Below are 26279 nucleotides of genomic sequence, written 5' to 3'. Positions count from 1 at the left end.
TTTTTTTTTTCCAGAAATGAGAGCGAGTGGTCTTTGACGATACTATTCCTGAGAGTGAAGGGGAGATCTCTGAAACAAAGGCTGCAGTTTTGTTAGGAACATGCCATCACCGTTCACAGTGTAGGGGGTTTGGGGAGGGAAGTGAAAACTTTTTGAATGTGTGCCATGTCTGTACCATTCTCTCATCTAAGGCCCGCGAGTGCCAGCTGGCGGCTGATTGTGCCCACTTGCACTGTAATGATCATGCCAGCCAAGCTAGTTGGCACGCTACTAAACTTATGATCTCCAGCCAAACAGCCCCATATGTAGTAGATAGATATTTTCTGAATATCAGAATAATCTGCACCACAGTTCTGGGAGTTTATAAACATACAATATATAACTTATTGACCACTAAGGTGAAATTATACTGCTAATCAACTATAATGATTAAAAGGTTAAAGTAAATAAAATTTAAAAAAAAATTAGATCCATGTTCTGTATAAGTATATAATAAAATCACAACTAATACTGTTGGTTTGTCCATTAAATTAATCAACTATATTTGGTAATATAAAAATAAATAAAATGGTTGCTTACAGTCAGTTCTCCCCTCCACCAGTTTCTTTGTGCCGGAACTCTTGTCACGGTTCTTGTTTCATTAGGGACAATGAAGCTGATGCACGGTCCGTCACTGAAACAGTACGTACCGGTTTTGTCAACACTGCTCCGCGGTAAGGCCTTAAAATGTTGTTTACTTCACTCGTGTGCTCTATAATAAATCCGTATAATTCTTTTCCTAGGGCATCACTTTTCAAAAACGTGTAAGTGTTTTGTATTTTTTTATATATTTCCCGTTTTACCGCCTGTAACCTTGATATTGACAGTGTAAACGTTTCTCAGCACTCTTTCAGTGTTTGTGTCAGAGTTGTTTTTTTAGGTGTAAAATGCATACCATAACAATATCAAAATAAACATCATTATATATTGTCTGACAGCCAGTAGAAAACAAATGAAGTAGGTTGTATCAGGATCAAGATTAATGTCACATAGTTTGACTTTACTTTAATAAAAACTATTTATTACAGACTATTTTCAATTGTGTCTTATGTTGTGTTACTTTGTAAAAGTGATTTATAATTGCCTTTTTCTTGGTGTGTCTTTAATTTGTTGCAGAGAAAAAAGACATTATTAATGGAGCTCTCTTGATCAGTGTGACACTGGTCCTCTAGTATGTTGCCAGTATTTGGTGTTTCTGCTGCTACTTTCCACTCGTTGAAGTGGTCATGCAGTCAGGGGAAATTCCCTGATAGAAACCGTTGTCCATGGAAGACACTGACCTGGCTTTTCAAAACTGGAGCTCAGAGAAATGCTCATAGATGGACAGTAACGCCTCCAAAGCTAAAGGGGCCTGTATTCGCCCGTGCTGCTTCATATGGAGACAAGACTGCAATTATAGATGATAGTGGCACTCACAGCTATAAACAACTGTACAGCAGCAGTTTGGGGCTGGCAGGTAGAATCAGTACCGCTCTCAGTTGTGGAACAGGGGATGTTGGTGGAAAACGAATCTCCTTCCTGTGTGCCAATGACGCATCCTACACAGTAGCACAGTGGGCTGCTTGGATAATTGGTGGGACCGCCGTGCCCCTGTACAGAAAACACCCTCTGTCTGAACTGGAGTACATCATCTGTGACTCTCAGAGCTCACTGCTGGTGGCTGGACATTCCTTTGCTGATAGTCTAGAGCCTCTGGCACAAAAGTTAGGACTTCCATGTCTGACTCTTCCACCAACCTCCAACCTCAGCAGTTTAATTCAAGTGGACACTCATGAAAAAAGTACCATCAATGACTGGGATGAAAGGTCAGCTATGATCATTTACACCAGCGGGACTACGGGACGTCCCAAAGGAGTACTGCACACACACAGCAGCATCAAAGCCATGGTAAATAAGTCACTTACTTGACAGAACAGATAATGTTTCTGTCGACTGTTAGGTCAAGTTTTAATTTGACGCTTTTAAAAAGACTGATTTCATATTTTAATGACTGATTGATTGCTTTATTGATTGATTAATTTGTTGTTGTTTTTTTTCCCAGTTTGTGCCAAGAGAGTAACAGTAATCTTATACATACTACATGGTCATTGAAAATAACAGAAAAGCAAATTTCTCAAAAATGAGTGGGAAGAAGAAAAAACATATTAACCCACCCCTATTCATTACATATTTTTAAAAATTACATTTATAATACAGTACAATACAAATACAAATATATAATCTTTATTAACAATGATAAAACAACTACTCACAATTACACAGAGTAGAAAAGAAAATTAATACTTTAATAAGCAAAAATGCATTTACTTATTTCTACTTGTATGTGTTTTTCTCCATTTTACATTTCTGAATAATTTCCAACTAGCTATTCTATAATTCTATAACTATAATTGCAGTTTATAAGAGGAAACAGTTAGAATAAGAAGAATATGTTTGTAACAAGTCATCATGTGTCGATGATACACCCAAATGGTTAACTGCAAAAAATAAGTAAGATCCTGATGATTTGTTTATTTTGATAATTTTCCTTTTCCCTGGAATTATTGAATGAAATGCAGTACACAGTAAAATCTACAGTTTAGCACATGTGTCCTTCTGTCCTTCACCTCCAGGTCCACTGTCTGGTGTCTGAATGGGCGTGGTCTAAAGATGATGTCATCCTTCACATTTTACCTCTTCATCATGTCCATGGGATCGTCAACAAACTGCTATGTCCGCTGTCCGTGGGGGCCACCTGTGTCATGCTGCCCGAGTTTCATCCTCAAAAGGTTCACACTTTATTTTGTTAACACTTTCATCCTGAACCTGTACAAAAGTCTCTTCAAGAGAATATTAATTTACTTAAAATGTATAATAAAACAGCAAACTGTTACTGAGATGACAGTAGTTGAAAAGTAGAAAGTTGTTTAATTTGCTGCTGCATCATTTAGACTATAATTGCAACTACAATATTAATATAAACAGTACTACCTCTGCATTAAGAGTGTGAAAGATAATGTTTTTAGTCATGAAATAACTTCTACAATGGGGCTTACTGAAACATTTGTAAAAGCTGATGATGCGTCCCTAACCACCATAAAACACAATAACAGTGTGTTCTGGCATTTTCTGCATTCATTTTCTGCATCTCTTTTCCTCCCAATTGTTCGCTCTCTCACTCCATCTCCCTTGTTTTCTCTCTCTCCCTCTCCCTCCCTCCTTTTTGCTCTATCAGTTTCTTCTCCTTCTCCTACTTCCTCTCCTTCCTTCCTTCCTGACTGTCAAACTAAGTGTTTGGGGCTCAGTGATGAATTGCCCTGTGTGGCTTTGTATCTGACCAATGCCGACTCACGGCAGGGGCTTAAGCAGCGGATCAATCGATGCTCTGACATTGAAGGATGATGCTGCTTGTTTGGCCCTTAGAGGGAGGGGGACAGAGGGCGCTAAGTGTGTCTCTGGACGTGTGCAGAGGCTCAACTTTGCTGTACCAATAGTGTAGTTTCATGCTTCAATTTGTTCTTTCAAGGTTTTGTAGCATATTGGCCATGACGTAAACAGGCTGAACATATGTATTTATCAACTGGGGTATTGCTTCACCATACGAGCTATCAGTATGCTGCTGTTATCCCTGACCTTGTGCACTAAACCACCACCCCCCTCGCTCCGTCTTAGAAAAAGCCTTTATTCTCCTGCTCCTGAAGTTACAGTACATTGACGAAGTGATCGATAGTCTGTCTCTTCTATCCCCTCAGATCTCTGAAGGGTAGCCTAGGCAGCAGAGGCCAATATTGATCTCTCCTGATTTTGCCTCCAGATAGTGACAAGAATTTTCAGTGGAAGAATCGTGATCTACTAAAGAGCAGATAAGTCTATTTCAAGTGTACACGTGTTGCCTGGGAAAAGATACCAAGTCCTCTGAGCTTAAGAATAATTTGTAGTAGTTTTTTTTATTGTTTATTATTTTTCCTTTTTATGTCTGACTTTAGTGATAGTGTTCTGCACAATGAGCAGTAATACAATGCATTTATATTTCATAATATTTATTTTATTATAATTTTATTCAATTGAATGTTTTTGCTTTGTCAACAAAGTGCATAATTATAATCAAGGTTTTGGTATTATATTATAAAAGGCTATTGTTATTTTGGTGAAATTTAAATGTGTCATCATACTTAAAAACAAAACAAACTATAATTTATACTATCTTCTATAATCTCTCATGCTGTATGAATTTGGTCTGCGAGTCGTTATGGTCATCTGGTCTACAGCGAAATAGTACTGATCTAAGCTGATCAGTTCTCACAATAGTAAACTGTTATGAAATTATCAAATACCTTATGTTTTCCTCATATACATTTTTCATAATTCAGGGACACTTATTATATAGAACCTTTATTATTAAATGGCATCTCACCACCCCTCTCACAGTTGTTTTTGATGTGGTCTGTGGCTTTCCTTTGCTCTGCACGCTCCTGTCCCTTTAGTAGAGGCCAACATTTTGACGGACATAAATTGCCTTCCTCTCCCCTGCAGACCGGCCAATGGTGGAAGCGCTCCACTGCACTTGATGGACACCAACCAGGAAGCATAGCCCATGCTCGCTTAATAACCCCCTTTCTCTTCTCTATATTCTGTGTACAGGTGCAGGCTAACATTTCAGATTGCCTTGTAATTTTATTGTGAGTAATAGTTCTGGGGAGAATGATTGGACTCTTGTCAAGTTTAATTATATTTCCTGCCAATTTATTTTGCTGTGTTTGTTTATTAAATGTAGACTATGGAGAAGCGGACCTTAATAGAGTGCGCAGAATGGATAATAGATCTGTATAGAAAGAGGTGACTCAAAGGAGAAGTTTGGAAATTGGCCATACATTAAGAAGGATGTGGTGGTATGTGAGAGGAATGGGTATATGCTGCATCTGTGTTTTTCTATGTGAGAGACAGGAGCTGAGGCAGTCAAGCAAGAAATTATGAAATGGAGAGAGGGGGTAAGTGAATACGAGATAGGACAAGAGGCAGAGGAGGAAGAAGGGTAGACGTAGGGTCAAGAGATGAAAGCAGCAACGGAAAAAGACCAGTTGGGAGGTAATAGGAGGTTTGAGAGTAGAGGTATACTCAAGGTACGTACACAGACCACTGAGGAGGAGCGTTGGTCTCTTCAGGGGTTCAGACTAGACTGGGAAAAGACTGTCTTTCACCTCCACTTAATTCATGACCCAGTGTCTTCATGGTTTCCTGCTGTAAAGCTGGACAGCATATATAGTTGGGCAATATGAAAATGATTTTTTTTTTTTTTTAATCCAATAGTTTTTCAGTGTTCATTTCTTGAATAAAAAACATACAGACTGATTATCAATACGATTTAACACAAAAAAATAGTCATTTTTTTCTGCTCCAAACCACAATTTACTGACTGACTGAACACTGACTATAGACTGGATTAATTGAATTGATTAACTGCACATCACAAATGGGAGGTGCAGGGTTTTTTAAATTTTGTTTTGTTTCTTTTTTGAAGTGTATTTCACACATTATGTGCAACGTAAATTGATTTGTATTATCTGATTTATATTTTAAGATAAAAACTGAAAAGCTGAAAAACTATAAATTAGGTTAGAAATGCTTTCTAAACCTTAGCATCTCATATCAATTTGTGTTTGCAGCTTTCTTCCCAAGCTCACATCTGTGCTACCATTGACTTTGACTGCACAGTGAAGGGTGGGGCAGATATTTCAGTACACTATTGTCCTTGAATGCTTAATTAAAACAGTATTTTTACATGTGCATTGAATGTTTTTGTGTATTAGTCACAGCAGAGCCAGTGAAGGCATGTGTGATGTAGAGGCAAAAGTGGCTCCTTCAGCTGCAGATACATTTGTCACAAGTGTCTGTTCAGGGCCCTACAGCACTCTGGGTTTTCTTCTCCCTGACCTTTACAAATCTTGGCTCTTTCCTTTGCTTCTCAGCAAAGGTTTGACATCTTTTATATGAGCATTGCTGTCCAGATTTCTCTTAAAAATACACTTTTATGTATTAACTTTAAATTAGTTTGATAATGGCAATTTGCTCATAGATATATATAATTTCTAAGATAGGTATTTTATTGTTCTCCTCAGGTAAAAATCTAATTTCAGGTGAAATATTACTATGAAAATTCATGGTCAAAATATAAATAAAGATAAGATAAGAAGATAAGAAATAAAATTAAATATATTCAAAATATAAAAATCTATATTTTTCCATTAAGCTAATGAATTGTTATTTATTGGTGACTTTATTAAACCCTGGAGTAGCACTGAATGATTAGTGAGTGTTGAAAACAGTAACTTCTCCTTGAGAAGATTGGTTGTCTTTTATGTTTTATTATCTTGCTTGTGTCTATTAGAAGCTCATTTAATAAGCTTGACATGTCTCCTGTGTGCCTGCAGGTGTGGGAGAGGCTGCTCGGCTCCAAGGCTCCGAGGGTGAATGTGTTCATGGCCGTACCGACCATCTACTCTAAACTCATCCAGTATTATGACCAACACTTCACACAGTCTCATGTCAGGGACTTTGTCAAAGCCGTCTGCAAGGAGAGGATCAGGTACAAACACATGATCAATATCAAATATGCTATAAAGAGACAAAACACTGCAGAGATTGTGTACAAGGTGATTCACCTGTAATTGATGTTATTTTCTGAAATATTACTCATCAGTGGTGTCAGACAGTGGTTTTCAAACTGTGGTATGTTTATGACTTGTGGTAACATGGAGGCTGAGTGGTCAGAAAACTTACCTCAAAGAGAGAAGGTGCTGGGTCCCTATCAATCCAAAACATGCACAATTTGTAAAATCTTCTGGCTAAGGTAGTCCTGACCAAACCTAGCTGTGTGTTTAATCTAAAGAACCCCAAACTGGTACCAGAATAACTATATATTTTAATGCAACTTTTTAATGCAACTAATACAACTATATAATAGAACTTGCCCTGTAAAATTTGTGCTACAAAAGGTGATTATAGTAATCCCTTTACCTGCACAGTTTAGTTTTTGAAAAATGAATTACAACTTTAAAATTTTTCTTAAATTTTAAAGTAATTAGAGATTACTTTTTTGTTGACAAAGATAAACTACGTCTTTTTCCAGCTCTGACAGATGCCTAATAAGCTGAAGTCTATATAAGTGCATCTCCATTTCCTCCATTATTCATATTACATATATGGTTACTTTTCTTGTCTCTGATCTCCAGGCTGATGGTGTGTGGCTCCGCAGCTCTGCCTCTTCCCACTCTGCAGCGCTGGGAGGAGATTACCGGACACACGCTGCTCGAACGCTATGGCATGACAGAGATAGGCATGGCACTGTCCAACCCACTCAAGGGCCCACGCATCCCAGGTACACTGCACTGACAGCACTGGCTAGTCTCTTTTAGAAGAAATAAAGTAAAGATGCTATTCTTGACAAGTGCATGTTGAAATTTAAACATTTATTTTGAAATGAAACTCAAAGGATATTCAAGAAAGAAATGTATCACAAAAAGAGGAAAATATTTTGCAAAAGATCCAGATTGAACCCAAATATTATCTGCCTCTTTCTTTAAATCTCCTTTACAGGTGCATTATTGAACATTATTGGGGGGTTGATATGTAGTATGTGTGCCTGGAGTGTTCCACGGGGTCATTTTCTGTCTTGTCTTTATTCAGTTGCGGGTGTTTATATTACCCTGAAAAATATCTATTCTTAAATAAGTGGACTCTCCTCTCTGCAGATCTGAGCAGTAACTTGGCCTGGTATTTTCACCTGCTGTACCAAAAGTAAGCAATAGAAGTACTTATTGCCAAACCAATATCCTCTCCATGGACAACATGGTAGCCTTCCCTCCACCAGAAAAGTTGCATTGTGTACCTTTAAGTCTATCAGAACCAAGACAATAAGATTATGCCATAATTATATATGCAGGAAAAATACTACTCTCAAATTAATTATGGCAAACATTTCATTAAGTCATAAAGAGCAATTAAAAACCCAGAGATAATGTATAGCTTAGATTAACACAATTATCTAAAATGTTTATCATAGACTCTAGAGAATTTCTTCTGTTTGTGTTGTTGACTAATTAGCATCATGTAACATATAACCTCTGAAGAAACACAGAAATTATGATTATCAATCAACAAACCTGTAATTTGTGTTTTTCCACCGTAATCAATTTGTTTTCAGTACACGTGCAGAGACAGTTGTGATGCAGCTGGCAAAGAGAGCGATTACAAACCTTCATAACAACATTTTTTTCATAGGTCGAATTTGTTTCTAAAAAATGCTGTTTATTGGTTGATGTGCTCATGACAGCCACAAGGGGTCGTTAAAGAAACAACTATTATGTTTTGGTTTTGTTTTGTTTGTTGTTGTTTTGGTTTTTTTGTTGGGGGGGGGTGATGGTTGGGTGATGGTTGGGTGATGTAGCTTGTGTGATGGTTTCATTTGGTCTAAAATCTTTTGTTGATGGAAGCAAATAAAAACAAGTCTAGCATTAATTAGGAGCCTCATTAATGTAATTACTAATTAGAATTTCAGGATTTTCTCTAGTTTCTCATTTATCATGTCCTGACACTTCAAAGGTGCACTATTGTCTCATGGAGATGTAAATGTTTTGCCTTGAATCCTCCACTGTATGCCATTTCTTTAATTACAGGTGTTTTTATTACTCACAAAAAAATGCATTCTTACTGTGAGCACCGCAGCCTCTCCACAGATCTGATCAGTGACTTCATCTTGTGGCACCACCTGCCTGTCTTTACATATAGATATGATTAACACCATACTGTGGAATATTCCAGGTAAAGCGATATCATCTCCATGGAGACAAGAACGTGGCCTCCATCAGAAAGGTCACGCTTCTTCATGTTTCTTTCTAACTTTTTATAATTGATTTTATCACCACAGAAAACGCCGCCAGGTTGATCCAACTTTTTTACTTTGTCTTTCAATTCAAGTCCTACCACTTTCCCTCCATATGTTTTTACGTTCATTATTTCACACTGGTGCAGTGTCAAGTTAAACCCCTAAATCCCAACATCACCTCCCTCTGATGTTCACCAAAACAAAGTTGACGTCTTGAAATGGGGTCACATGCACACTTCTCATCTTCTACCTTGCCTCGCCTTGGCTCTTTGCTCCCTTGTTCCCTTCCCGACTCTCCCTCCCACTTCCTGGTAATGCTAATTAGCCTCGCAAGTGGTTTGGGTAATGCCCCGTGCGCATGTTTTGTCGAGGATATTATTGTGTTGCTCTTGTTTTGCTTGTCAAGTTTCTCAGCATAAACTGCGCTGGCTTTGTTTGATTTCTCTCAGATGATTATTAAGAATGGCTTTGAGAGGTCTGCGGTTGTATTGATGTTTCCACTGCAGAAAAAAAACATTTGAACAAGGTGTGTGAGTGAGTGTGAGTGTGTGTGAGAGAGTGTGTGTGTGAGTGTGTGTGTGAGGGGGGTGGGCATCGTCTGTGCCTGTTTGAGTCAATGCGTTCCTGTCTTGTCTTTAAGTAGGTTAAAGCAGATCAATAGCAACCACAGGAAACACTCTCTGAAGAGCAGTGGAGACTGGAGAGGAGTCCACACAAACACATGCACCCTTATTTTTGTATCTATTCCAGCCATCAACTACATTAGCTGGATCTTAATACGGTTTTATGCTTTTTTATACTTTTTTTTTTTTTTTTTTTTTTTTTGAGGGGCTGACATCAAAGCATTTTGAATTTGTTGTGCTTTTACAGTTTTGGAACATTTCAGATTATGACAATGCTGTATAGGTCACATTGCTTTTGTTGAGATGTAAATATGGGAGATGCCTTCATCCTAGTTCCATTTTATTATTAACTCTTAGGACTGCAACAAATTATTATTTTGAAAGTTGGCTTTTTTCAATTAGTCAACCAAATATTTCAAATATACAGGTTTTTAAAACACATTATATATAATTATTTGTCATTTTGATTTCATAATGCCGCTGCCTTTGCAATTCATCTTTTGGCATTTTATAGACTGTATAGTTCAGATAGCAATTAGTGCACTATACATTTTTTTTTAATTATTACTTTTTGATATATGATATGATATAGTGAATCTTCACTGCCCATTGAAATCTGTTCACTATAAAAAATACATGTGCGCTTTCAAGTTGGGTGTCATTTTATCTTGACAAGACAGAAAGAAAATGGTGATGGGAGGAAGAATGTGCAGTTCCCAGAGTTTAGCTACAAATGGATTTTTGAGATTTTTGTCAGAGAGAAACTGGAGGCAGTTTTTGTCATTTTGTCACTGGAGAAACGCCCACGAGGCGAGATTACACTGTGCACACCACTTCACCCCAATACAAGAGGAGTGACCCAGGGTTTAGCTGGAGTTATGGGCTCTGACACTTCAAGTTTCAAACTTGTAGAGTTTAGTGATTTAAGGACAATGAGATTCTTCCAGCTTATTTAGTTTAATGACACTGCTTTTAAATCCAACCCCCAAAGCAACTGGGGAGACATATTAAGCAGGAAATAATTTGCCTTTACTTATCTACTTAGTCAAGTGTGTAAATTGACTCCTAAATTGAAGTTTAGGCTGTTATCTTTTACAATTTGTCCCTAATTTCTGTATTAGGACTCACCTGTAGGAATCAGTCCAGCACTTTATTGGACTGGTTGACTGGAAAGTGACAGGCATTGCCAATCAGGGCCAAAGTGGATTGGATCAATATAAAGTAAGAAAATTGCTTTCTAATCAGGGCTTGACCTGCTCTTCTCTGTGAGAGCAGTGGTCTGTGAAACGGCATAATTGCTTCAAGGCAGCAGTGCAGACATATACCTTTAGAGAAAAGGCTCACGACTCACAAAGACCTTCCTTTTGTACCTCCTGGTTATAATTACTTTACTCACATTTTCACACAGCACAAATTAAAACTGCAGGTTATTCCATTATGTACAGGGGTTTCCCTGCTCTGCCTTCAGCCATTATTTTAATAGATCAACTTAAACATCACAGCAGAATGATTAATGAAGTCTGCCCTTCACGTGTTCAGAATTTAGTGCAGTTCAAAATGATCAGCCCACCTTTACATTTGTATCATTGTGCTCCATTAAAAAGAGTTGTCACACACCCAAGTCTCAGTTATGATTTTGTTTTATTTCTAATATTATTGAGTTTTTTACTAAATATTCTGTACATACATATAACATGTTTTGCCTCCAGGAGCTGTAGGTCTTCCTCTTCCTGGAGTAGAGGTTCGCATCACCATGAATAACTCCATCAACACCACCATTGCAGAGGGCAATCACAGAGAAACTCAGGTAAACACGAGAAATAGCCAAGGTTCTGGTGTGGCCTGGTCTATGGACAGAACTCCCCTGAGCTTCTAAATCTCAGAAGGACTTTGATTAAAGGTTAAATAAAGTTAAAATTTGCAACACAATAGTTAAACAGTTACAGAGATCCAAAAGTGAAACATATATTGAGAACATTTTAAAGTGTCTCTTACCCTATGACACTGCAGTGATCTTGTGTCTGTCCCAGGTGCGTCCCGGGCTCGAGGGTAAAGAGGGAGAGCTCCTGGTCCGTGGAGCGTCGGTCTTCAGGGAATACTGGAACAAGCCTCAGGAGACCAAAGAGTCCTTCACCGCAGACGGCTGGTTCAAAACAGGTACCGCTCTCTGCTTCTGCAATTACACACATCACCATTAGCACTAATTGTCCTGCAGTGATCTGTTACAAGCATTTACAAGTGTAAGAAAGTAGTCTATAATTGATGATTTTGTACACTTTAAAAAATGTAAGGTGGCTGTCGCTTATCAATTACTATTAAAGTAATTTTCAGGTTCTAACCACTCTTTCTTAGTGATATCTAACTTACTGCCAACTGTGCTACTGTGTTACTACTCATACATAAACACAATAAATTGGTGATTCAGTATGGTTATGGCTGTTGCACTACATTGCTAAGAGTACTTTTAGTTTCTTTTAGCAAACAATTTTGTGACAGCACTACAATTTTGTCACCTATTCAGTGGAAGTGAACTTGTTTATGTAATACATGTGACATTTTGACAGTTTTCATATTAACATGAAGCAGTTTAGTGACTTAGCAAATACTGTTCTTACATTGTTTTTTAACAGTGATATATCTGTATACTGATTATCATATGTATCGCCATATCGTGATATTAACATATCATATTGAGTCATGATGGCCCCCGTGATTGCCAGCCCTGATTTTATAACATATGCTTAGGCCTGTCGTCATCGACCTCTGGTTCTATATATCAAAGCTGGAACAATATATTTTTGGGCTCAATATTTATCAAGTGCCCAATTTCTTTGCAATAATGGGGAGATTTTTTAGACATTTTTATTGTAATATGATAACATTTGAGCTGTAGAGAGTAGAATAACTAATGTTTATGGCTAATTATTAATTCATTCTGCAGTTTATTTATGACAGCTCATGCGTTAAATGACACTGTATATTTACAAACTGGTTTACAGGGATTATCCTGCTTTGTGTCAGTGGCATAAAGTACTTTCAATTCATTGCTGTATATCTGTGTACCAATTAGGGATGTAACAATATGATATTTATTGTGATGTGGAGGCTAACAAAATTGTAAATATGCTACTTTTTCCTTTTACAACACTGTGGTTTTGTCATAATCTAAATAATTAAGTTTTAAAGTGCTCAAAACAGTTATTTCTTCATGTAATTGACACTGAAATTACACTGATCATGTAGTTTTTTTTAAACTATATTGCTGTACTATAACTATTAATTTAAGCAAAGAGACTTGTAATTAGATATATTGTGATACTGTTTATTGTAAATCCCTAGTACCAATATATTGTGCTTCAAAATTTGTTATAGTGACAGACCTACGTATGGTTCAGGTGCACACCAAGACTGAACTCATTTTCGTGAGTTATGAGGAAGTGATAAATGGACGTTGTGTGTTTTTGGTGCTGTAGGGCATTTTTCCTCCTAAGTGCTTGTGACTGCTCTGGGCTTTAAGAAAACAGGCCCTGCTCTTCCTCTCTCTGCCTCTTTAGTCTGCGTGTGGCTACGCACAGAAAAGCTGCCTCTCCCAACAGTCCAGCACTTTTGCCTCTGCACCCCCAAAGGAATCCGTCTTAACTGCTGAGCCACCGGGAGCTCCGCGTTTGGATGGGGAAACTTCAGATTGTCACATAAAATAAAAAGTGCCCCAGGCAAAAGAATAGGAGAAAAAGTTTGAATTATTGAGCATGTGGTATAGAGGAGGGGTTAGATAGAGCAAGGCAAGCACGGTGACATGCAGAGTCCCAGAGAGAATTGAGACAGCATTGGGGAGCTACCGGTGGTCGGGGAGAGAGAGAGGAAGGGTAGAGTGTGTTTAATTGGCTTTGCAGGCTAGAAGGACAGGAGATCCAGAGCCCAGCATGCCACTGTCACACTCCATTACAGCCAGTGGCCACATAATGAGAGGCAGTGCAATCAGCTCCCCACAGACCAGAGCCTCCAGCACAGACACAAACGCACTGAGCAGCAGCAGAGAGCCAGAGCAGCGTCTCCACCAAGTCTATCCACCTGTCTATATGTCCCTCACAGACACTGCCAGGGAACACTGCAGCCAACTTTATACTGAGATATAAATGTGTTTTTCTCTATTTTATGCCCTTTCCAAGGTATTTAAAGTTACATTTATAATATGCAATTAAGCTTGAATAATTTTTGATATGGTCTTATGTGCAATAATGAAATTGTCCAAAAAAAAGTAAAGAAGTAAAGTTTACTTCTCTTTGGTTTTAAGTCATACATTCAGCTTTTAAGCCATTGAAATACCAGGATACCTGTTATTTTCTTTTGAAAATAACAGGTATCCTGGAATTAATGGAGCCAGATTGTACAATGTTACTCAAAGAAAAAACTGCAATGAATGTACATTTTCTCCATTCTTCAGTGTTAAACTCAAGACTCAAGTGCATATTTTAAGAATAGGAGATTTTCTGGAAGAACACTGTTTTTCTTTGTGAATATTTTTGCATTTTTGGAGAGATGGCTGCTGCATATTGTATAGATTGGCTAGTTTTTAGTGCACCAACTGTTGAACTGTTATGTATTTGGAAACCTAATTGCTGTCATAGATGGAGTTTATATATGAAAAATATGCCAAAATGTCAGGACTTTTTCTCTGCATGTACAGTAATATGACACATTTATAGCTGATAAGTTATTTTCAGCTCAACATATAGCTGGATAACAAGGGTAACTTTCTGTCTTCTATTCTTCTTCTAGCATTGTCTCTAAGTGTCAGACGCTCATCTAATTCTCAAATAAAATCAAATGTTCAGACTCCTATCGTCAGGGACACAGCAGTGCGTTAATCTTGATGTGGGAGCAGATTGTCGCCTCCTGGTTGAAGAGTCTTAGCGTTGACTTGAGCTACCTGGCTGCTCTGTGACACCTGCACCTTTCCCCTTGCACCTGCTCCCTGTTTCACACTCCACTCCAGCGCTCTTTTCAACTGTCTCCTCCTCCTCACAGGGACTGACGGGTGTCTTTCTATTTATTTAAGAGGATAAACAAGATGATACAAATTTCATCAACCATATGTTTTGTAGTGGGTGTTAGTCAGGCTGCTAGAATGTACCGTATATGGGGTTAATACAGCATTTTAAAAATCAAAGAAAATGTATAATATAAGTTGTGGATCTAACTATATTCTTAACAGGAAACAATTAAGTCACATGTGAGAATCAATGGTTTGACATTGATTTTTCTTTCAGCTGATTACGATATTTGACTTGCTGTTGTGGCCTATACTATTATCAATATTTTTAACCCAGTGGCGATTCCCACAGAAAGAAATAAGTTTCACTTCTGTAAAAACAATATGTTATTGTCTTTTTTTATTATTGTGTAAACATACAGCCACCTGGGCTTCTTTGCTCATCTATTTCTGTTAGAAATAAAAATAAATAAAAATCCTTAGAATACCTATTGGCCTATATACCCCAGGACCACTGACGTTGCAGCAACACCGATATGTTTAGTTCATCCCTAATAGCGGCTAGCAAATCTTACAAATGTGTTATCCTATTAATAATTTAATTAGCAGAACCACATCTCACTTTTCATGGCTAATATTTTAATTTATGACTAGGCACATCTGCCAGTTCATAGCAATGCACTAACCCCTTGAATGCATATAAAAACTGCTTCAGAAAAAAAACAGTCTAAAATTTTGTTACTATAATATGCCACATCTTAACATAAACTGCTCTGTATACACAAACCATTAAACCCCTGTCATTTTAAAATTGTCAGCAAATATGTACCATTTGAATCCTCTTGAGGCTGGAAAATGATAGTGTTTGGCAGAAGCACAATACAAGATAAACGTGGAGGCAAAGAAAGCTATTAAAGCAGACTGACAGGCGAAGAGGAGAGAGACAGGAGCGATGGAACAGAGAAAGTTGTGAATAAGGAGTGTGGAGTTTAGATCAATAGTTGGACGGAGGTGTGGCGTGCGCTGGGAGGGTCCGGGTGAGTGGCAGCGCGATAGAGGAGCTGTCACCCTCTAAGTGCGCTCTCTAGCTCACATCTCCACAACATCTCACTGCATTGATCCTCTCACATGGGTTTTCTATTTCTGAGCACAACAGTCCGCCATGCTCCACCACTACATGACACTGTGTCTTTATGTGGGGCTAAAGCACATGTAAACAGACCCAGTGCAGTCAAACAGAGTGGACATTTTAGTCATAATATTTCCTCTTCTTAGACAGGGTGGTTCGAGTAAGATTAATGTACAGTACTATGAGGATAGAGTGGCTGAGCTAACCGCAAAGTCAGGGTCTAAATCATTATAATGTGTTACGTTAAAAGTGCCCTGGATTTTAAATATTTGTACTGCAGATGACATTAAAGATCATGTTATTGGAACAATTTGAAAGAGTTTAAATTGGCTATAGTTGTTTTTGTTTCCATACCATTATGATAAAGATAATAGATTTGACTTGAATTACATTTTGACTTGCGTTTTATTTGATTTACTAAACAATTTTGTTTCCTTTTTCTAGGTCCAAAGTCACTGCTTCCTTGCTTACTCAGGGTAGCCACAGGGTCTTGAAAGTCTTAAAAAGGTCTTAAATTTCATGTTCCTAAATTAAGGCCTTAAAAAGTCTTAAATTATGTTGTCCAAGTCTTATTTTTTTCACAAAAGTCTTAAATTTCATTAGCCTATTTTTTGTATACTCAACCGGGCTGCAGTGCAATGTTAAATGGAGAGAGAGAAAAAAACAGCAAGAAATCACAATCTAATTTGGAGTATGTGTAAACAATACTTTGGTTTCTGGTGCTGGCGAATGGATTGGGGGAAGTGTAAGTTTAAACTACAGTGGCTCTTAGATTCTAGATATAATACCGTTAGTTGGTTGGTTATAATGGGTGCAATGCTGGTCTTAATTTTCACTTAAATGGTCTTAAAAAGGTCTTTAAAAAGTCTTAAATTTGGGGTAGTCAAACCTGGGGATACCCTGTTACTCTTTGAAATCAAATCATTCACACTTATAACATACCAACATTTTAATTCTTTACATAACACACTTGAAGACAACAACTTTCTTTGTTGTTTTTATCTCTTGAGTTTAAACTGGGCATAAGCTGCAGAATTCCCAAACTATATTATAATATCTTATACCTTGCTAAATGCTTATTTGCTCACACTTAGTTGGTTGAAGTTTAAAACGCCTTTCTTTGTCTTCGTTTCCTAATTGCCTTTGGTCTTGTCTTTAATTCTAGTGAAATGTCTTGTCTTGTGTTAAATACTGTGGTGTCAGACACAATAGGCTTTTGTTCTTTTTGTCTCTCCCATCCCACTCCTTCTTGGGTTTGATGTGCCACAAACTAAAAATAGTGCTTTGAGTTTGGAAAGCAGCCATGCTAAACGCTAATAGCCCGAGCTTCAGTTGATCCGTCTTGCTTGACTCTGTATCACATTTATGAGCCTGGAGCTGGAGAATACAAACAGCATCTAAGTGGTTTTCTTGATGAACATTTCACATCTAAGACAGACATCAATCCTGTAGTTCATCTTGTTATCTGCTGCTGGAGTGGAGACCTAGCAAGGATTATAATCGGCAACATTACCATAAAGCAATCCGAGCTCTTTTAATTGCATTATATTAAACAAATTAGATCAGTCATCCAAGTGCAAAGTGCTTTCTTGTAAGATATTAATTACTAAAAAAGGAGCGCTGACAAAAGTTAAGGATGATAAATAATGTCATAGCTGGGATTTCTCTGCATGGCTGTCTGTTATTTATCCTCATTAACTCTTCCATCTCAGGCCTGCAGCTTTAATGTGTGGCATTAATATTCATATATGCTAAGTGTTTACAGTGCGGCGGAGGCAGCTCTGTGAGACCCCTCTCGTCTGGAGGTCTCTTCAGTGATGGAGGGCACTCACTGCAGATCAGGGCCGCGGTGAGGTGAAAGACAGGCGCCACTCATACCTGTGCACAGCAAAAACAAACAGCTCTTACACTGAAAAGTGGCTCTAGTGCAAAACATGTGCAGAGATGGAGAATCAACATGACAAGTGAACTGCATCAAACTTTGATGAGTAGCTTTGAAAAAATATTGGATACGCAGATGACAATTACTTTAGTATACTGTGTGCAATTTAATAGCAATTCTAACATTAGTAGTTTTGAATTTTGGGAGATATAAAGTAGATCTGCACAGATGTTCTTTGGATCTCTTAATTCTTTTGCAATAATTACACCACATTTGAAATTTCAGGTCAGTAAATGCTTATATCGATAAAAGGGCTCCAGTTTGATTTTCCTGTGTGTGTCTCTCTCTACAATTATTTTTGTTAAATAATAAATACCTAATAATTGAATAAGGAATTTTGTAAATAAGAAATTGTGTGTAAACATGTTGGTTGGTCACTTGGTTTGATACTTAAATTACATACTTTCTTTTTTTTTTTCTTTTCACTGAAAATGTTGTAAACTTCCTTAAACACCCTCTAATCTGAGCAATGTTTAAATAATCCTTTTTGCTAATACTGTATATATTAATAAACCTTAAAGTTAGGAGCATGCTGAATCCAATTTAACATTTATAAACTAATTTGCGATCTGAAAATGTGGACCAATTCTGTGGTGAATTGATCCAGTTTTTCTATTTTTTAGAAAGTTTGATAGCTTTGCGGTACGATGTAGCCTGTAGACATGAGGACTATTTTAAACAATATTTTCTCTAATCTTTCTTTTGTTTGTTATGCTAATCTTTCTGCTAGCATAATAATGAATAATCCATAATGCCACAATCTCATTCACACAGCGCTGGTCTCTCAGTGTGACTGTATTCTGCTGCTATCATTTCCCCATTCATCACTTTGCTGTTTGCAGGAGGCTGAATACCACAGACATCCCGAGGGCTGAGCTGTGTACAAAAACAAGTGCAGTGTGCTCCCATCCAGGTCACATTCACTTACAAATGCATCCACCATGTTTCTCTCCCTCACCTCCACAACGCACACAGCTCTGACAGACTAATGGATGGTTACTGTCACCTCCAACCACATTTTTTGTGCGTTTTTGGAGTTGTCTGACACATCTGGCAGCAGCGCCATCGGCCGGAGAGCTGTTTTTGTGAAGTTGGCTCTGGCCTTTGTCACATGTCACACTTTGCCCTTTTGTTGTTACCTCCAGTGGCGAACATTCCATTTTTGCACTTTGTATTCGGACAAAGAAATGGGTGTCCTTGTAAGATTTAAGATGGTTGTGTGAGAAGTCTTTACAGTGTGGCTTGGATAACAGATGCAAGGTCCAACACAGAGGCAGGTCATTGATAAGAAAAGATGTGAACAAATGGAAATGTAAGGTCAAGTTACATAGCTGTGGCATGGTTATGAGTACAGTTTTCCATTGTGCATTTGTATAGGAGAAAGTTATACATTTACTGTGGTCTCTGAATGCCTTTTTCCAAGAAATTGGTATAAAGATGTATTAACAAGTACATATTCTTTTCACATAGGCTTCTCACATTTTTTTACAAAAAATAATAGACCTTTCAGGATGCAGTTATTTGAAATTACTGCCATAATACTACTGCATAACACTGTGCAATCTTTACCGGGGTTTGGAATTTCCATACAAGCTGCTTGGCCACTGGGTTGCAAGTGAACTGTTCTGTTTTGATAGACTCATTCATGTTTGAGTAATAATGTACGGTACTGACTTTGAGGCTTGACAGCTCAGAAAATGTCTGGTTACCATACTATACCATACCAGACCAACTTTATTTATAAAGCACCTTACAGCTGGCCAAAGTGCTGTACACACACAACCCCTATCTCCCCTCTGCTTTGTACTAACTTGAGAGTACAAAAATTTTATTTTGGGTCATACATGGAGAAAGCAAAAATATTACTTAGACTTCTTAAAAAAAAATTTAAAACATAAAATCTGTTGCTTGCTACTATTGAATTTCACAGTGAAAAAGCGAGGTCTTACATTTCTGCCATTTTTGAACAAGAAGTTAATGGTCCTGTTTCTATTACTAAGCCCATTTAGATCAACGTTGCAATTTACAATGAACAAATGTAAAATGGTTTTCTACTTATGTTATAGTTTAATGCTAAGTACCAGAAAAAAAGATAATATGTAAAATGTCTCTAACGAGACAAATGTGGTTTTCTTTCTGTTTTCATAAAATAACTAATTTACAGATTAAATTATATGATGAGTTAAGACGTCAGTTCTTTGGATTACTGAGCGCCCTTCACATATGGCTGGTCAGTGTGCTGGAAGCTGTCATAAATAACAATAAGAATGATTAAGACGCATTTGACAGCAGCACCGAAGATCCACTGTTGGAGTGTACATTTCACACATCAACAGGCGTGTGACTATTGAGGCTTGTTTTAAATCATTATGACAAACGGTTTAGAAAAACTCACTTACGCAATGTTCTGCTTTAACAAACTTTAAAATCTCTGTAAAAGCTGTCTTATCTGGATTTCTTTTAGTTCGCTGATGGTAAAAGTTTCTTCAGGGCCATTTGCTTGTTTTCTGAAAGACATGATAAAACTTCGCTGTCCTCCATCCTTCGGTTAAAGTCTCGAACTGTTTTATTTCATTTTTTTTCCTCTTCACACTGAGCGCCTTCACTTTCTTTAATGCCTCGGAATGAGATGAAAGCCCAGTGCAATTAGGCTTCTTATCGTTTTAATTAAGAAAGCCATTCGTCCATATCTGCCTCCGACGCCATAACACATAATGGCAGTGAGTCTCTGATGCCTGGAGTCGTGTTTGTGTGTTCTTGTGTGCTTTTGTGTGTTGTGTGTGTGCTTTTCTGACATGGTTCATATTAACTATCTCGCCCCTCTTCCCTTTTATCAGCCTGTGTTCTCCATCAAATTCCCACTTGTACTTCTCTCCAAACATGTTGTTGTAGTCCTCGTTATTTCGCTCTCTCAAACAGCCAAGGTCAAAGAGTCTCACACTTCAAACTCCGCTCAAGAATGCTTTTGTCAGGCCTCATTAATGCGGCTTTCTTTCTCTGCACTTAAACATAAGTCAAAAACATGTTTAGTTGTGCTGGTGATGGTGATCAAAAACACCCTTTTCAAAGTTTTAATTAAATTGTTTTTGTCAAAGAAAACACAAGCTGTGCAGTGGAGGTCACAGTAGCTATACTATATTTTGTGCCACTCTTTCTCTTTATGAGGAATACCGCATGTAGATAGTTTTCTTGTGTTTTTCTCTTTTGCACATCTGAATTGTATTCCTAATATCAGTTTGTAAATGCCATTTGTTTTCGTTTGCAGCAGCATTTCTCTGTTTCTCTAAATGACATCTGTTTGCTGTCTGGCCTCTCTGTGAAAGCAGCATTAGTGGTGTTAACACCAAACCAAGCTCTATCCTTCACTCTGCTCCCCTCACCCCCCCTCCTCTCCCCATTACCCTGCTCTATCAGTGCGGAGCAGTGGTCTGTGAAGAAATTCCCAATATCTAAATTTACACACTGTATCAATCTTGTTTAATAGACTGGAAAGCTTATAGCCGGCGTGGCAAGCCGGCAGAGAGGGCAGCAGTGATAAATTGTGGGTGTGCAGGCGACAGCCGCCCGTGATGTATAATGAAATATTTATGATTTATCCCAGCTAATAAACTGAAATGAAGTGCGTGATGTATGGGAACAGATGGGCTCTGTATTGATGCTGAGGCATACAGGCAGAGGCTAAAGCAGACAGGAAGAAAGGTGGAGCAGAGGAAGTGGAGATGTGGTGAGCGATGCTACATGGACGCTGAACGAACGACTTAGAGAGAAAATATGGAGGGCAAGGATGAGAAAAAAGAGGTTTTGTGTTGGAGTCTGAAAAGCGCAGAGGAGATGGATGGAGGAGGCAGAGGAGGGAATAAATGAGATTAAATGATGGAGGAGAAGATAGAGAGAAGATGGCAGTTAAAGAGGCCACCATCTGAATGTGACTCTCCTCTATGTCACCGCATTGGGCTGAACAAGCACTATTGTTTATTTTATTGATTTGGTATTTTGGTGACACTTCTTCTCAGTCATTCTTTGTCCTTTTTTCTTGTTCAGTTTAGTCTTTATTCTAGGGACACTTGGGAAATGCATTCATAGAGTGGTGTGTAATAAAAAGGCATGAATTAGGTTTGTACCAATTTTAGTTCAGCATTTGACTGGCATGCTGTCAACACAATCACCTGTTAATGTCTCTGAAGACCTGTACAAAATATATTTATTATATTCAGAAAAGCTTTTACAAACATTTCTGCCTGCTTTCTTCTTCTTTCCCTTTGAGTATGTCTTAATTTAGTAACAAAACATTCATTTCTCAACTCACTGTCTGCAGTCTACAGATCAAAGCAGAATGTTACACTAGAATAGAAATAATTAACAGAACATTAAATAGCTACAAGACTCTTCCCCTAGCGGCGTTTCACCTCTGTCCTTACATGCTTGTCCCTGACCTTTGACCTCATCTCACACGTTTCACTTTTAATTTGTTTTTTCTTTTCCTGGTTTGGCCGCAGATGTGAACGCAGCACCTGTAATAATCCTAAAAGACACCTTCCTCCCTTCTCTGTCCATTTTCACTGTCTCCTCAGTCTCTCTCCACTCATCCATAGTGACCCATTTCCTGAGCTCATCGCACCCCGGCCCAGCTGAGCCCCATGTCCCACTGCTATAACACCCCCACCCCCCTTCTTTACCCCTCTACCTCCACCCGCCCACCCGTCCCGCACCTGTCCGCCCCTCTCTGGAGTAAGCATAGGGGGCTGGGGATCTTAAGCCATCATCCATCCACTGCTCCAGTGCATGTGAGGAGACGCCTGAGGAGCAAAGCATTAGTTACTGTTCATAGTTACAGTCTAGACCAAGACTCTCATACTGTAGATTAATAGATTTGGATAAAAATAGTGTATCATCTGAAATTGATTATTACTTCCTGCAAAATCTTTTCTTTTTTACACTGCTAAAAAAGTACCAAGCCTACATATCAACTCAGCCAGACAAGATTTTATTACCTCCGCCAAGGAGGTTATGTTTTTGCCAGCGTTTGTCTGTTTGTTTGTTTGTTTGTCTGTTAGCAACATAACTCAAAAAGTTATGGACCGATTTTGATGAAATTTTCAGGATGTGTTGGAAATGTGAAAAGGAAGAACTGATTTCATTTTGGGGGTGATCCGGAAGAAATCCTGGATTCTGGATCACTTTGAAATTTTAGTTAACATTGTGGTAAATGAGGCCAAAAATTTTGTTTCTCAATATCTCGGTTAATTATTGACCAAACCCCATGAAATTTGACTCAGGGATGGACAATGGGATCCTCTTTCATATTCCAAAGGCTGATCCGGATCTGATCCAGAAGACTGATTTTATCGCAATTTATATAAAAAATGGGGGTAGTCCTTGGCGGAGGTCTGCGCTCTCTGAGTGCTTTTGTAGTTTTTCATGTATTGCTGAATGGTCTACTAAAACAAAAATGGGTTGGGTGTGAGCTCTGGAATAAATGTTAATGACTATGGATACTGATTAAACTACTCCCTGAGGAAAATTATTTAAAATTTCAGCTATTTCTTAATTTTGCAGGTGACACCGCAGTCTATAAAGATGGCGTGTACTGGATCATGGGCCGCACCAGTGTAGACATCATCAAAAGTGGAGGCTACAAGATCAGCGCACTTGAGGTAGAGCGCCACCTTTTGGCACATCCAGATATTATAGGTAAGAGTTCATAGAATATTGTACTTTTATATATAAAGCAATATACTAACTAAATCCAACCTCTCTAGTAAAGATTATCCATATCTTTAATTGTGTGATGCACTTGTCCAGATGTGGCTGTGATCGGGGCTCCTGATGCAGTTTGGGGTCAGAAGGTCACTGCAGTGGTACAGCTCCGACAGGGGAAGAACTTGACTTTACCAGAATTGAAGATTTGGGCTCGGTAAATAGTTTTGTTTCTTGACACGGCTGCGTTCCATTATTCATAGGTAGCCCATGTGTTTTGTGTATTATGACTATTCCTCTTAGCATTACCTGAAAGCAGGTGCCAGAGTTGTATATGGTCTGAACACCCAGTAAGGATGATGTCTCTAAATACTGGGCCACCTGCCACCTTTAAAAATGCTTTTCAGAAGCAGGTGGACTCCAACCTGTACCACCAGTGGAGACCGTGACCTGAATAACTAACAGCAGATTCATCATCCAGAAATCCAACAAAATTCAAGAACAACAAAGCATGCACCATTACACACTATTGTTTTATACTGTTCCCTGGTCCCGCATTTATATACAGAAAGTAATGCAAAACATGCGCCAAGGCCCTGAAGTAATCCTTGTTACATTTTTTTTCTTGCTGAGATTCCTGAAACATGTTTGTCCCTTAAAATAATTTGGACCAAATTCTCAAAACACCAGACATACTTGAGGCACCCTCCCATCAACATGTTTTGTAAGAAACCGCAAACACAAACAATTGTACAAAAATGACAAAAACGACAAATTAAGTTCCATTTCTGAAATTTGATATGAAAGAATCTCCATCAAAAATAATATCAAACTGATTTGGAACCTCTTCAAAGTAATTTCAATCTCTTGAGTCAGATTTGTTAAATGCTAATTCAAATTCCTTTGTCATTGTAACTACACAGACAGTATTGACAAAATCAATAGATAAAACCGATACCACAGAGATGATTCGTTCTTGTAAACCTCATTGTTTAATATTCTTTTCCATGTTTTATAACTATCATAGTAGTTTATTTTTCCATTGTGGACAGCTGGCGACACGCAACCTTTGCTTACACACTTTTATAACACTATTGTTTCTTTTTGCAGAAATTTAGATTTTCTCATCTTCACCTTTTCCTTCACCTTCACTCTACCATCTGTTTTATCCTCACTGCTTTCCTTCCACATCCCACTAGTATCATTTATCTGCATTGCATGTGTGTAGCTCCAGTGCTGTAGGCTCCATATGGTGTGGGGGTGGTTGAGTCTGACTGCTGTGGCCCTTTGCTGGTCCAGCGGTGGTTTAGTGCCGGATTGGTGCGCGTGACGTGACCCAGTACAATGGTGCCATGGGTACAGCCAGTGGTCAGCCAGGGCCCAAACACGCTCCAGTGCTACGATTTGATGGAGGGAAGAGAGAGACAGATAAAATGAGACATAAACAAGTGGATGGATGCTCACTCCTCAGTGCCCTGGCTTCAACTGTCAGTCTCAGTCAGCGTCATTGGATTGAACACAGGGGGAGCGCTATAGACGAAAACTGGTGGCACATTACAACAATATATGCAGTGTAGTTGTATTCATTGACTTGGAGACACATCTGCTCAAAGGGGCGTAAGATGGCACCACTATGAATCATTCTACTTGCGCGCAGCAAAGCATTAACACGGGAAGTCACACGCGCACACAAACAAACTAGGTTAAAGATAATAAAAAAGCCCCGGGCCTCAATCCTTGACGTAACAACTGAGCTCCCCAAATGGAAAAAAATAAAAGACTTTTAATTATCCCTGCCTTCTGTTTTCCGCTGTATTATTTGTTTTTCTTCATAGTGGAGATTATATTGTTTCATAAAGGGAAGTGTCTGGGAGGCGAATGGGATATTAGGGAGGGGAGCTGCGGCGCACTGTATGAAGGACATTGGTTTGCTTATCTGGACTGCTCTGCCACAGGGCGAGCTTTTGTTTTGAAATTGTTTTGTGTTTTTTTTTTTGTTTGTGCCGATGCATTTGTGTGTATGTTTTTGTCGGCACACTCATCATTGTCAGTGCGTCCTTGTGCAGTGTTTGTCTATGTGTTATTGCTCCTCTGTTTTCACTCGTCTGACCTCTATGGGACTGGGGTTGTTTTTCAGGGAGCACATGGCGCCCTACACCATCCCCACAGGCCTGCTGCTGGTGGACCAGATGCCCCGGAACCAAATGGGCAAGGTCAACAAGAAGGAGCTGCTCAGACACTTCTTCCCCTGACCACTGTGTTCAATGGAAACCACAGTATATACGGTTAGCAATACACCCAGGAGTAACATTTTAGTCACTCTAGTATAAACTATGTGTTGGACAGTGTCAGTTGAACAAGTGCCTTATTGATTTTATTATATAGAGAAACAATTAGTGATCCAGTGTTTTATGATCCAGGCTTTATTATTTGATTAAATTGTTGGTAATATTATATTATCACCAGGGCATATATTCTGTAGCTCTGTTAACAGACTGGCACATCTTAACATGCTGTAATTTTACCAAGTCTATCATGCTTGTAAAGTGTAGTTTTTTTAATGAATGAACCTGCCATTCCTATTAAATGTGATTATTTGTGAAAGTTAAAGGGACAGTCTGGAATTTTGGACATAGGACCTCATTTCCTAGTTAGCCAGAGTGTTGGAGACGTGTGGAGAAACTTTTTTAAATATTCCATCCAGTCCTTGTATTTGCAGAGGTCGCTGGTGCTGGGCTAGTGCATGTCAATGAGCATAGTTAGTCTGCCACTAAAAACCATCTTACCCACTTCACAAAGCACCTGAAGTAAATCTCTTATTATGCCAGAGTGTCGATGTGAATGTCCATGTTGATAGAATAATGTTTGAAATAAAACTAACCTTGCATCGCATGAATCGTCACATGGGCGGCAGTAGCTCAGTTGGTAGAGCATTCGCCCACTGATCTGAAGGTTGGTGGTTTGAATCCAGCTCTCGACATAAAACATCACAGATT

General features: G+C 38.5%; 1 protein-coding gene across 3 annotated transcripts; it reads left to right on the top strand.

Annotated features, from left to right (window-relative positions):
- The first annotated feature begins 673 nt into the window (after positions 1-673).
- On the top strand, positions 674-26013 carry acsf3 (acyl-CoA synthetase family member 3). Of its 3 annotated transcripts, XM_055154978.1 has the most exons (11): positions 674-713; positions 783-803; positions 1156-1926; positions 2652-2807; positions 6447-6601; positions 7248-7393; positions 11232-11329; positions 11553-11679; positions 23143-23277; positions 23389-23500; positions 25421-26013. In XM_055154978.1, exons 3-11 carry the CDS (start codon positions 1213-1215, stop codon positions 25533-25535), a joined length of 1758 nt encoding a protein of 585 aa, XP_055010953.1. In that variant the 5' UTR covers positions 674-713; positions 783-803; positions 1156-1212; the 3' UTR covers positions 25536-26013. The 3 variants fall into 3 exon arrangements, with proteins under 3 accessions (XP_055010953.1, XP_055010954.1, XP_020794647.1); XM_055154979.1 differs by lacking the exon at positions 783-803; XM_020938988.2 differs by having other exon boundaries at positions 674-803.
- Positions 26014-26279: the final 266 nt, after the last annotated feature.

This window comes from Boleophthalmus pectinirostris, unplaced genomic scaffold, assembly GCF_026225935.1.
Source record: "Boleophthalmus pectinirostris isolate CB_2022bp ecotype Guang Dong unplaced genomic scaffold, ASM2622593v1 HiC_scaffold_19, whole genome shotgun sequence".
Taxonomy (NCBI): Eukaryota; Metazoa; Chordata; class Actinopteri; order Gobiiformes; family Gobiidae; genus Boleophthalmus; species Boleophthalmus pectinirostris.
Note: the sequence above shows the minus strand (reverse complement) of the source record. Positions and strands in the feature narration are given on the sequence as shown.